Source organism: Brassica rapa, chromosome A03 (assembly GCF_000309985.2).
Source record: "Brassica rapa cultivar Chiifu-401-42 chromosome A03, CAAS_Brap_v3.01, whole genome shotgun sequence".
Lineage (NCBI taxonomy): Eukaryota > Viridiplantae > Streptophyta > Magnoliopsida > Brassicales > Brassicaceae > Brassica > Brassica rapa.
The window spans coordinates 24328393-24340831 of NC_024797.2; the positions used below are offsets into that span (position 1 = coordinate 24328393).

General features: G+C 37.9%; 3 protein-coding genes across 3 annotated transcripts; 1 reads left to right on the plus strand and 2 right to left on the minus strand.

Moving 5' to 3' along the window:
* Positions 1–195: 195 nt before the first annotated feature.
* On the plus strand, positions 196–2620 carry LOC103860967 (putative thiamine biosynthesis oxidoreductase ThiO). Its single transcript, XM_009138655.3, has 8 exons — positions 196–694; positions 768–825; positions 922–1030; positions 1132–1273; positions 1345–1396; positions 1472–1618; positions 1688–1787; positions 1929–2620. Exons 1-8 carry the CDS (start codon positions 621–623, stop codon positions 2525–2527), a joined length of 1281 nt encoding a protein of 426 aa, XP_009136903.1. The 5' UTR covers positions 196–620; the 3' UTR covers positions 2528–2620.
* A 327-nt stretch (positions 2621–2947) lies between these two features.
* On the minus strand, positions 2948–10633 carry LOC103860968 (ABC transporter C family member 13). The gene is given in 35 exon segments (XM_009138656.3): positions 2948–3647; positions 3715–3902; positions 3979–4014; positions 4016–4144; positions 4213–4323; positions 4396–4488; positions 4576–4674; positions 4746–4868; positions 4947–5000; positions 5077–5188; positions 5276–5451; positions 5528–5684; positions 5764–6029; positions 6115–6262; positions 6345–6476; positions 6572–6639; positions 6739–6840; positions 6916–7134; positions 7233–7313; positions 7393–7509; positions 7611–7728; positions 7813–7879; positions 7955–8052; positions 8129–8247; positions 8346–8433; positions 8515–8575; positions 8641–8710; positions 8772–9023; positions 9108–9156; positions 9235–9323; positions 9398–9526; positions 9622–9768; positions 9844–9931; positions 10014–10054; positions 10148–10633. Coding segments are annotated over 35 exon segments (4281 nt in total). The 5' UTR covers positions 10175–10633; the 3' UTR covers positions 2948–3220.
* Positions 10634–10860: 227 nt separating this feature from the next.
* LOC103860969 (60S ribosomal protein L32-1) lies at positions 10861–11870 on the minus strand. The gene is made up of 2 exons (XM_009138657.3): positions 11666–11870; positions 10861–11366 (listed from the first exon to the last, which is right to left on the minus strand). Exons 1-2 carry the CDS (start codon positions 11753–11755, stop codon positions 11055–11057), a joined length of 402 nt encoding a protein of 133 aa, XP_009136905.1. The 5' UTR covers positions 11756–11870; the 3' UTR covers positions 10861–11054.
* Positions 11871–12439: the final 569 nt, after the last annotated feature.

Genomic DNA, 12439 nt, shown 5'->3' on the forward strand with positions numbered 1-12439 from the left:
ACTTTCTATAAAGCAATACCAGATTCTAGAAAAACACAAATGGTCCAAGAACACTTAAGATTCAGAATGATTCTGCTCCTACATGGATGCCTCTACCGGGGGGGAGAGACTTCCATATTCATACTCTTATGAGCAAACTGAAACGGATCATAATCCTTAGAAACCAATCTGGAAACCATTGCTTTCATCTCTTCTAGATTCAGCTCTTTATCAACACTTGATAACATTTCATCAAGTTTCACCTTCTTCTCAACTCAGCATCAAAGTGTCACCGTCTTCTGGTGTGCAGACAGAACCTTCACCCTCACCCCTAGAAATCTCATCTGCAAGAAACTTAACTTCTTCACCTCGTTCTAGTTTCCCCCTCTTTCACGCAATCACACTCTCTACCGTAAATAATCAAGAGAGCCTTTGTTCTTTGCATCCATCCAGGAAGTGATATCTCTTATTGGGTGGGCATACCGCATAAGCCACTAAAAAGAAACTGAAAACAACAACCGGTTAAGATATAATTGGTTCTTTAACCGGTTCGATTGGATTAGTACGTTGACCGGTTAAGATAAAATAATCAAACTAAATACCTTGCGTTGACCAATCCAAAGACATTTTTTGGTGGAGACATGAGCTATGTGTTTCCCCGTTGCTTGGTCTCTTCTTCGGCGTCTATCTCTCTTCCCAACCGTCCTCCTCTCAGGTTAGTTCCCTTCAACTCTTATTAGTTCGAAAGATTGATAATTTTAAAAAGGTTTCTTGATTACACATTAAAGGTACGCCGTGCTTGGTGCCGGTTTTGCTGGAATCTCCGTTGCGTGGCACCTTCTCAAGGTACTTAATCTGTCTACTCTTAGTCCAAAGTTAACATCTTTTTTTTTGGATAGTAACTAATAAACAAATGTTCTTCTCTTCTTTTTTTTGTTGCAGGACTGTCCAAAGGAGCTGAGCTTAAGTGTTGATGTATATGATGAAGTTGGCATAGGAGGTGGTGCTTCTGGAGTTTCTGGAGGTCTCCTCCACCCTTATTCTCCTAAAGGTTGATTAAAAAAAATTGCTCTTTTATGGTTCCTCTATAGAGTTTGGTGATATTCTCCTTAGTTTCATAGACTCCTTTTAACTTTTTTTGTTTTTGTTTAGGGAAGCTACTTTGGCATGGTGGTGAGTGTTGGAGAGAGTGTTTAGAGCTCTTAAGTGTTGCAGAGACAGCAGCAGCTTCTTCTTCTGATGCGGAGAAGGGAGACTGTAACCAGAGTTTTGGAGATTTTATGGTTCGAAGAAGGTACACTCTCAATAGATTAACTTTCTTTCTCTTTTTAACTCTTTAAACTGACCAACTTCTTCTTGCTCCAGGGGAATCTTGAGACCAGCAACAAATGCAAAGACTTTGAGTTTAATGACTGATGTAAGTTTTCCTTGGCTCAGATACACTCATTGATATTTAACTTAACCCATTAGCTTTACTGTTTCTTTTTCTTAGAATGCTAGAAACTGCCTTGCCGGTTGTGTAGTAGAGACTATTGACAAAGATGTTGCCCAAAGCCTTGTCCCCAATCTATGCTTGCCTTTGAACTCCGCCTTCTATCTCCCAGGAGCTATGAATGTTAATCCGCAGCGCTATCTCCAGGTTTGAATAGACATAACAAATACACTTTTAGTTTGTCTGTTTTATCTTGACTGAGTTTTCCTTTTGTAGGCACTCTTTCTAGCATGCCAAAACTCAGCAAGTGAATCACTTGGAAGGACAAACATAACTTTAGTGAAGCAATCTATAGATAATGTGCTTGAACTTGAAGGTGAATGATTTTTCTTAAGGTTCCTATGCTCTTACTATTTGAAACTAGATTCTTGTATGTAAACATCCTAGTAGAGTATCTATGTTCCTTGCCCACATAGTCAGGCACTTAGTATGCACAGCTTTTGTGTTGTATCTGTAGGAGAATATGATGCTGTTGTAATATGTCTTGGATCCAAGGTTAACTTTCTTCCTGGCCTCACTGGGAAGCTCCCCTTAAGGACATGCCGTGGTGTCATTACTCATCTGCAGTTACACGAGAGTGTCAGGGGAAGTTACCCTGAAGCTGGACCTTCGATCTTGTCAGACGCATGGCTCGCGGTTCAGGGACCACGTGACCTACACATGGGATCCACATGGGAATGGCAATCAAGAAACTATTCACCTGATGTCTCAGCTGAGGAAGCTTCAAAAGCTCTCGCCGAGCTTCTTCCAAAGGCGAGTGCAGTTTATCCAGACATAGACAAGTGGGAGTTTGCAGGAGCAAGGGCTGGGTTGAGAGCAATGCCACCTGTTACAAGCCATGGGTCACTGCCGCTCTTGGGGTGTGTAGACCAGCTCGTAGGTGCGGCAGAAGGTGGATCTTGCAAGTTCTGGGTGTTTGGAGGGCTTGGATCAAGAGGACTACTCTATCATGGTTGGCTTGGGAAACTTATTGCTAAAGCTGTTTTGTGTTGTAAGGAAGAATTATTACCTTCTGAACTTACCTCTTGGAAGATGAATAATAGAGTGAAAAGTTGAATTCTATTTATGATTTTTGTGTTAGAAGATATCTTTGTGTAATGTTTGGGTGGACAAGTCCAAGAAAAGTCCACTCAAATCTATTATAGCCTAGAGTTGATCATGAACTTCTTTCAGAAACTAGGCCTGTGGTTTTGGTTTATCTGGTTCGGATAGTTCGGTTCGGCCACAAATTCACCGAAATAAACTGGAAAATTTTGGTTCAGCTCAATTTCCAGTTAATTACGGTTTTCAAATTATAATCCAAAGCTAGCCAATTTTTTGTATCAAGTAAATTGTGGTTTAAATTTGGTAAAATCTCATACAAATTTCTACCAGACTTGGTTAAAATAGGTTATTTTTGGTTTTTAGTTAGATTATTTTTCGGTTCAAAATTATTTCTGATTTTTCCTTAATTTTTTTTGAAAAACAGAATATAACTAGAAACAAAACCTAATTGTATTCAAAACCTTACCAAACTGAACCGAACTCATAACGGTTCTGAACCGAAATTTTGGTTTGGTTTAGATATAAATCCCAGGGCTAGATGAAACCATTGAGTCCAGCTACTCAGACAAGTCTAAAACAATCTCTAGTTGAAACAAGTTCTGAATCATTTTCTTTCTAATGGTGTCATTAAACCATGAGCACAAGGGGTTTTATACCCAAGATGAGAAGTTACAACTAATCATCAGATTCTAACTAACAATCAGTTCACTTTGAAGCTCTAACAAAGCTAGAGAAAGCTGAGTCATCATCTTGCAGGAGAAGTTGTGGGTTCCCTTGTTCAACAAGGCTTCCGCGATCAAGAACTAGGATACTGTCCAAATCAAGAACAGTAGAAATGCGGTGAGCAATGGTAATGACAGTCACACCTTTGCACTCACTGGAGATCGCGTTGTGCAGTAGGGAAGCTGTGTGAACATCGATGTTAGCGGTGCATTCATCAAGGCATAGAATCTTAGATGAGTTGAGTAGAGCACGTGCAAGGCAAAGAAGCTGTCTCTGCCCAACAGAGAAAGAGTCCTTTACGTTGGAATCCAACCCTCCTGCAGTCTCAACCTCTACCTTAACTTTACACTTCTCTAAAACCTCCCAGATTCTCCAGTCTTCACTCATCCCAAGAGGATCAAGGTTCTCCCTACAAGAACCAGCAACTTGTATTAGTAAACTGCAAACAACCAAGATACTGTTAGTAAAGCCCTCACCTCAATGATCCTTGAAACAGAAAAGGGCTTTGAGGAACAACAGCGAGGCGAGTACGAAGCTCTCTTACTGGAAGGTGGTTAATGTTAACTCCATCCACCATTATCTCCCCACTACAAACAGGGTTAAGCCGGAGAAGCGCATTCAAGATAGATGATTTTCCAGCACCTGTTCTTCCTATAACTCCCACCTGATAACAACATTGTTCTTACATAACACAACAAAACTCAAGCCTGTCTCTCCGTAATAGACATGTATCTACGCACCTGCATGCCTCCTTGGATTGTAAAAGAAATGTGTGTGGTTGAGTGCAGGAGGCAGAGTTGAGATGTACCTCATTGTCACATTATGAAACTCAACCAGTCCTTGAACTGGCCATTTACCTCTGAGAGATTGCTGACCGGAGACTTCTTCTTGTGGCACATCCATGTACTGGTTTATGTATTATTAGTAACACTAACGTAATGGACAAGTAATCATTAATCAATCAGAATCATTACCTGAAGAACCCTTTCAACAGAAACCATTTCTTTTTCTGTTTCAGTAAAACTTGTTAAGAAACTCCCTAACAAAGAAACTAGTGGAGCTGCATATGAGAGAGCCAATCCCACCTGTGATTCCAATTATATTTTTTATATGCTTTCACTTTTCTATAAAATTTACAAGAACTGAAGTTTCCTCACCAGTCCAGGTGTACCAAAACTGATAGGAAAGCTTCCCCGGGAGCCGATAACAGCCATTACAGCCACAAATAAGACAATCATTGCTCCTAAGAGCTGCACCATTTTAGAAACTTAACATGAATACAATGATGATCTTAGACTCCAAAAAAGAAAGCTAGAAAAACAGATGTGTTAGTGTACCTGAAGACGCAAGGAGAGCCACAAGCTTGCAATAATCTCAGAGTAAGAAGTCCTCTGGTATAATGTCAAGTGCTCAATAAATCTAGCTACGAAATGCTCCTGTCACAAAACGATTATAAATGACTCAATCATAAGAACAAGAACTCCTCTAGAAGAAAAACCAAAACTACCTCTGAGTTAAAAGCCCTTATAGTTGCTGATCCATCAAGTGTCTCAGTGAAAGATGCATAGATTGGTGATCTTGAAACACTGTCCAGCCTTCGTAGTTCCCTTGATGTTGACCTGTAGAAGAACTGAAACAGTCTCCAGTTAGTAAAAAAAAACTATAAACAATTCTCCTTTTTTTTAAACCAAATATGAAGCAAAAGTACCTGAAGCTTGCTGTATATATACCAAAATGGCAGAAGCAGAAGCAGGAATAGAACCTGTATACATAATGTTAACAACTCCTTTCCAACAAACAAAAAAAGAAGAATATCACTTTGAGTTTGTGAAATAAACCTGAACATAAGACAATACTAGAACAATCCCTAACAAGCCAACAAAATTTGCTAGAAGAATGTTGAGAATAAACGGGAGAGAGTCATCGATTGTATATAGATCAGAGGAGAATCTGAAAGAGATAAACCAAGAAAAAAACAAAGTTAAGTTAAAGAACAATATACACACAATCCAAAGAGTTTTTTCTCTTGTGTCTAACCTGTTGAGTATCCTTCCACTTGGTGTCTGATCAAAGAACTGTATAGGTGCATTTATAAGCCTACAGATTAATGCACTGTGAACACGTACTGCTGCTTTTAGTCCTCCATATGCAAATGAGAATGCTCTCACCAAGGTTAGTATTGAGTTAACAAAGCAAAAGATACATAGAACCATCTGCAAGATTAGTAGTAGCTTTAAACTCAATAAACGAAGATAAACAGAATTAAATTCATTTTTTTTTGGCAAATACCAGATAAAACGAGGTTGAGTATTGTGTGGCTCCTCTTCCAGTCTTATCAACCCAATATGAAAGCCACAAATCGTTCCCATTACGGGAAGCTTGCATCAAAACCGCTGAGACCAATATTACAATCGTAATGAACCAACCAGAGAACACAGCATAGTTCCTGCAAGAACAGACAAACAGTTTTACTTACTTGATATACAAGAAATAAAAATGAACATGGTTAAAGAGAAAGTGTTTACCGATAAACCGCTACTTCAACTCGCCCCTCTTTTCTCTCTTCCACTTTGACAGTATCTGCAGCTTCACTACTAACTTCATCTACATCATCTTTCTTGATGGTAAGAGATTCTTTTCTTTTGTTGGTCAAGTGCTTTGAGGATGACATATCAAACTCATTGGATGATGACATTGATGGGAAGATGGACTTAGGCATGTCGGTAACGGTTCCAGACCATTTCACTTCTCCTTTGTCCATCACAACAACCATATCTGCACAAGATATCGCCTGTAGTAATAGAAAGAGCTCCAAGCTATAAGAAGACATTGGAATCTTGATAAGTTTGTATTGTAAGAGAGAGTTGAAAGTTTACCTGAACGCTGTGAGTGCACATAATGCGAGTCTTTTTATTCAACAGAGGACCCAAAAGTGCTCTTTGCAAGATACAAGAGCCTACTTGTGAATCTACTGCACTTAGTACATCATCAAGAAAACACATGTCTGTACCATGATAAACAGCCCTGTTGATTATGCAAAAAGAATAATTAGAAACACAACACTCAATCTGTTGATAGTGAAAGAGGAAATGAGAGAAAGCAAAACCTGGCCAAAGCAAGACGAGCTCTCTGTCCTCCGGATAAGTTTACTCCTTTATCGCCTATAAATGCCATGTCACCTCCGACCATAAGTGAAATATCCACATCTAGTGCGCAAGCACTCAATGTGTCCAGATACCTAGTTTAACAAAGTGACAAGAAGGTTAAAACTCAGTGTGTCCAAATCCAAGAGCAGAAAGAGAATAAATGTATTGATGAAGCTAATTACTTAACCTTTTTGAGTCAAAAGTCTTGCCAAATAAAATGTTTTCGCGTACAGTTCCAGATAATATCCATGGGACCTTGAAGTTTAGTGAGATTTAACGTCAAGACTTCTCAAAATTAAACCAAAAAAAGAAGAAGAAAAAGAATCATACAAAGTGTTTGATCAGTTTACAAACCTGTGGAACGTATGCCACAGACCCATTTAGTAGTATTGATCCATGAACACACTGCATTTCTCCTAATAGTGAATTCAACAGTGATGTTTTACCTGAACCAACCTGAAAATGAAAAGCAGTTCCAAGCATGAACACACATAAGAGACCTCTAAAGAGAGGTGGGGAAGATTTCTATACCTCACCAATAACTGCAACAAATGATCCCTTTGGCACTCTCAGGTTTACATGTTTTATTGTCAAGTTATGTTCCTCTTCAACGTTACTTGACCAAGTACAAGATGCATCTTCTACAAACACAGCTAAGTCTTCAGAGATCAAACCAGTATCTGTAGATGAATCTTTATTATGCTCCAAACAACGTAGAAACTTGCCCACACGCCTGGTTGATATAAAGGCCTTGTGACAAGGTAACCAAAAAAAAGTTTTTAACTAAAAATGGTAGATAAAAAAAAATGCAACTATTAGGATCAGACAAGGTTGAAAGATGAGCTTACGTCAATCAGGCCATTGATGACCCATGGAAACGAGTTTAATGGAGAGATTAAGCTATTAAACAGAGCAAGACAAGTAAAAACCTGACAGAAAGCAATTCAAGTATAAGATTACCAAGCAAAGTCTATCTACTTAAATCAGTTTTATATATTCAAAAAATACCGTTGCTGCATCAAGTTGATGACCCATCAGTGCAAAGAGACCAAACGTGCAAAGAGAGAACAGAGTTGGTGTTGTTGCCCAAAAGAAAACACACCAAGCATCCAAATACTTCCTCGTCTGAAAAAGCCAAACAAAGTCTCAACTGTTATTACAAAAACACGTGGAGACAAGAGAAACACTTCTGTTCAATGGAGAAAAGAGGGAGTTGAAAAGGAAACCGCTAAGTGAGTCACTTCGGTGGCTCTCGTCTCCTTCAACCAATCAGCAAACCAGTTGTCCCATCCATACATTTTCAGTGTCCTGATGTTTGTTAGAAGCTCTCCTGTCTTTCTTATCCTGATACATATCAAAACCATCACATGATTGATTACACTTAATAAACCTACCTGTGACAAAACTAAAACATTAAGACATCCTTACCTCTCATCTTTTAGCTTCATCATTTTCTCAGTTGCAGACGCAATCAACACAGATATCCATTTATTCACTGAAAATTGTATATGAGAAAGAAGTACACTCCAGATTTTTTTTTAAATTGTAATGTAAGATTGTAAGCTAGTACCTGGTATCAGTAAGATGGTAATTGCAAGTCCAGAGAGAAAAGCAAACTTGACTTGAGTATACAAAAGATACAAAGCTATCCCAATTTGCAAAGGCAGGCTGAGACATTGAAAGAATTGAGCATTATATTTGTACTCAATAACACATTCATTGTTAACACGCAGATGGTTGTTACCTCCACATATCATGCAAACTGTTGCACAAGTTTACAATGCGGTCAGCATCTACCGACATAAATGTTTGTATCTCTCCCTCAGAAAATCCTGACCTGCTTGCTGTGTTCACCCACAAACACTACCAAAAAAACCAACATGATTGACACACTTAAGAAACATATTATACAAATTAACTTCTTGTTTGATAGTAACTAGTTCAATTTTCACATGATTTACCTTCCTGTAGATGACACTCATTATACTAGACCGGAGCTTCAGTTTGAGCTTTGAAAGACGAAATGTGTATTGTGTATCAAGAAATGACCTACAAAACATGAAGCATACATCAGAAGTTCCTATTGATCTATTGTTACACTTTCAAACACAATCAACATTGTATATTTACTTAAAGATAGATGTGAGTCCCAAGGAGATAGCCAGGGTATAGCCAATGGAATTTCCTGAACCTGTTCAGTTAGACAAAGAGTCAGATTCTTCATCAGTGATCATTATATACACCAAATATTTATACCTTTTTCAAGATATTTGATAAGTCTGTTGAGTAATAAGGGGCCTGCAAAGCCTATGCAATCATTGAACACCTGCAAAAAAATATGTTTTCAGTAGCAATGTTAACAAAGATAACCAGAAAGTTAAATGTACCTTCAAGAGTCCAAGACGAAAGTATGGCCATCCATAAACACCAGAGATTGACCAGAATAGTGATGGATTTGAGAAATTGTTAGACTCTTGAAGCTGCCAGCTTCTCAGTAAATTGTCACAACATGTAGAAGGATCCATATCAAGAGGAAGTGGAAGTAGATCTTCGAATTCTAGCTGCTTCATGGAGCCATGTTTCATTACTAAACCGATGTATCCAAAAGTGAATAGATCCCAACAGCTGCTAGCTTTCTCCTTCAAAAAAAAAAGAGAGTAAATCTTTTGGTTTAAATTCTATGTAAACAAGTACTAAGTTAGTTAGAAGCAAAAGGCACGTACAATGTTTCTTTGATCATCAGCTTCCTCAATGAGTGGATCTTCCAAAGAGCTACAAGGAGATCAACAAAACTGGAGAACGAAAAAAGAAACTAAAGAAGATAATGATATAAGAAAAAAGTATACATACCTGTTCTTAGGAGGTGTTTGCTTTATCCTAAGGACGTTGATAGAGATACCAAAAGCAATGTCCAACATGATCATACAAATCTCCAACGTCTGTTCATCAACAAGGGTCTGTGAACTCCTATGCCCACCAACTACTTATATGGAAAATGTGAATCAAATGGTACCTGTAAAGTGAAGATCACATTGAGATGAAAGGCTTCCGTTAGGAATCTAAAGATCCACCAGAAACATAGGATCCGGCTAGTGAAAACACAGCAAGCACATGAAAACTTCGATGAGAGCATGACAGCAAGCTGCAGAGTAGAGTCTATGTTTAGATTGACCTGAATAGTGAAGAGTAAAGAGGAAGACAAAGAAAGGGTGGATGCTTGTTTGATAAGAGGCTTACCCACATTGCGAAACGAGACAGAGGGACAAAGCAAAGAGTGAAGTCTCTCCTAGGCTTTGTCCTTACAAGAACCACAAGGTCCACGCAAGACAAACATGCTCCAAGTGCAGGTATTACATACAATACACTTTTCTCAATGTAGCTTTTCTAAAATAAAAAGATTTAGAGAAAGAATCATTTTCAAAAACTGCCAACATCAGAACCAAGGCTTTTGTTACTTACCCTTGTGTTACATGTACCACTCCTTCTCGTTACTGTGAGTATCAAAATCAGAAGAATAGTAACTACATTTGCTCCCAACCCTAAAACTGTAAACATTCTAATTAAGGAACCAATACTCACTACTCATGAGACAAATCCCTATAAAACCAAACAAGCCTAGAGAAGGATATAAGTCGCCTAAACGTTCCAGGTTTGCGTCCATATAGGGCAGCTGAGACAAAGACAAATGTTTCATCATCATCAACAAAAACAAAAACCCCACAGAGACAAATTTAGTAGCAAACAAAAAAAAACTCATACTTACAGTTGAGTTAGTGCGAGTAAGAGTCATGGGTTCTCTAGGTCACAACACAAAGCCTTCCTGAATTCACCAAACTCCATTTTTTTTCTCTTTTATATATTTGAAGAAAAAGTCTTCTCTTTAATATCTTTTGTATGTAAAACAAGTGTGACATAAAGCTGCCATCTTTAGTGACCATTATACAAAAAAAGTTAAAGTGGTTTACAATAATCACTTTGGAATTGGTCTTGTTATGTATAGATGATGTCTTTCTGATTAAGCATGCGTGGGAGGTATGGATGGATCACTTTTGAGATGATCACGTGGATGCCACTCATCTTTGCAGTTTACACCCCAAGTGTCTCTACCCACCTCTCACTTTTATAGGAAAGTTGTTCAAAACAATTTATTATCGATAATTTCTTGTTAAAAGAAATACTAGATCAAAATATATTTTTAGAAGTATTTTATATTATACAACAAAAGTTTTAAATAAACATTTTGAGGAGCATCAAAATCTACTAGATGTAGTTGAAGAGATTGAGTGCTTCCACCAAGCTGTTCTTCCTAGTGTACTAAGTGATCATCCAGCCTCCTCTAATATTTCATTTTCAACGTGATTAAATGTTACAACTGGCTCAAAAGTGGAAGCTTTGTGTATGTTTATAATCAGAAACAATTGAATTCACATAACCAGTATACATATACTCTTGTCCATAAATTCACATAACACAAAATAACAGACCAAGAAAATCTTTGAGAAAAGAGTGAATCTGAAATAGTTTAGGAACGGTCTTAACATAGTCTGTCTTAAACCAAAACCCTTGTTTGTTTGACAGCAAACACAAAAGAAGCCAAAACCGTCTTATAACAAAAGGGAAATGCAACAAACAAGAAACAACTAAATATCTCAAGCAGCTTCTTGTGATCTTCACTCGTCTTCTTGGCTGCGGAGCCTAGCAAGCCTGTTGGTAACAACGATATCCAGCTGAGAAGCTCTCTCGACGATAGCCTTCCTCTTCTTGGTGGAGACGTTGTGTGCGATCTCGGCACAGTAAGTCCTGTTGTGCATCATCAACAACTCGAGGTCACTCGTGTTGTGAACAACGAACTTCTTGAACCCATTGGGGAGGTAGTGACGAGTCTTCTTGTCAGATCCGTAACCGACATTGGGCATCAATGTCACACCTTTGAACTTCCTTCGGACCCTGGAGTCAATACCCTTTGGCCTCCTCCAGCTTTCCTGAGAAACAGCAACGAATCGCAAACGTGTAAATGAACAAGAACTAAACCACAAGACAAAACATATCAAGACACAATGTCAAGCTCAAACGAGAGTACTTAGAATCAGATACTTGAGTGAATCAACCATATTGCATCGTAAAGATGCAAACTTTAAGACTCTGCTACAATCTTACAATCGTATAGATTAAGAACTCAGCTAAAGATGCGAACTTTAAGACTGAGCTAAAAATGCAAACTTTTAAGATTCAGCTACAAGCAACCTAGAGATTGATCTTCTAAAACCCTAAAAGCGGTTACCTTGACGGTGATTCTGCGGTCGCTCTGGGGTCTGATGAACTTGGCGGACCTCTTCTTCACCACCTTCTTCGTAAGCAAAGGGACGGCCATTTTTGCTGCTTCGTAAGATCGATCAGCAGCAGCTGAAACCTATAATGCTTTTTAAAGGGTTTACTAGGGTTTCTGATAAATGGGCCTTTATTTGGTGGCCCAGTAAAAACTTTTCGGCCTTTTAGGAAATATGTAAAAGTTTAAATCCTATGGACGAGATAGGAAGTGGCTTACTATTCGCTAAGACAACACCAGATTAATATGATATACTTTTGAGTAATCTTCTGCAACTGCAAGTATGCCAGCAAGATGTTCCAAACTTCTATCTATCTCATTTGTAGTAAGCATAATGCTTATTGACATCAGTGAGTAAGGCTCACATATCAGCAACTTACTATGAAGATTGAAAAAATAGTAACAGTAAGTAGACTATCTCTTAAGGTACAAGTTTAATGTTAGTCAGATTAGTCAACATTTAATGATTTTATGCAACAATAAAAACTGTATTCCATGAAATGGATAGTGTTGGTATTAGTCTTGAAACGTTAATCTCCATATAACTTAAGCTTAGTCTTTTTTTTGGTTATTATATCTAATCTATTAATTTAGGGTTCTATTTTTATCTACCATTAACAAGTCATAGTATGACCATTTAAAGAATTAGTTAATATGACATATTTGATTATTTACATTAATAATAAATCAACTATAAATTTGAATTTTCTTTTAAAGTATAAAAAAATC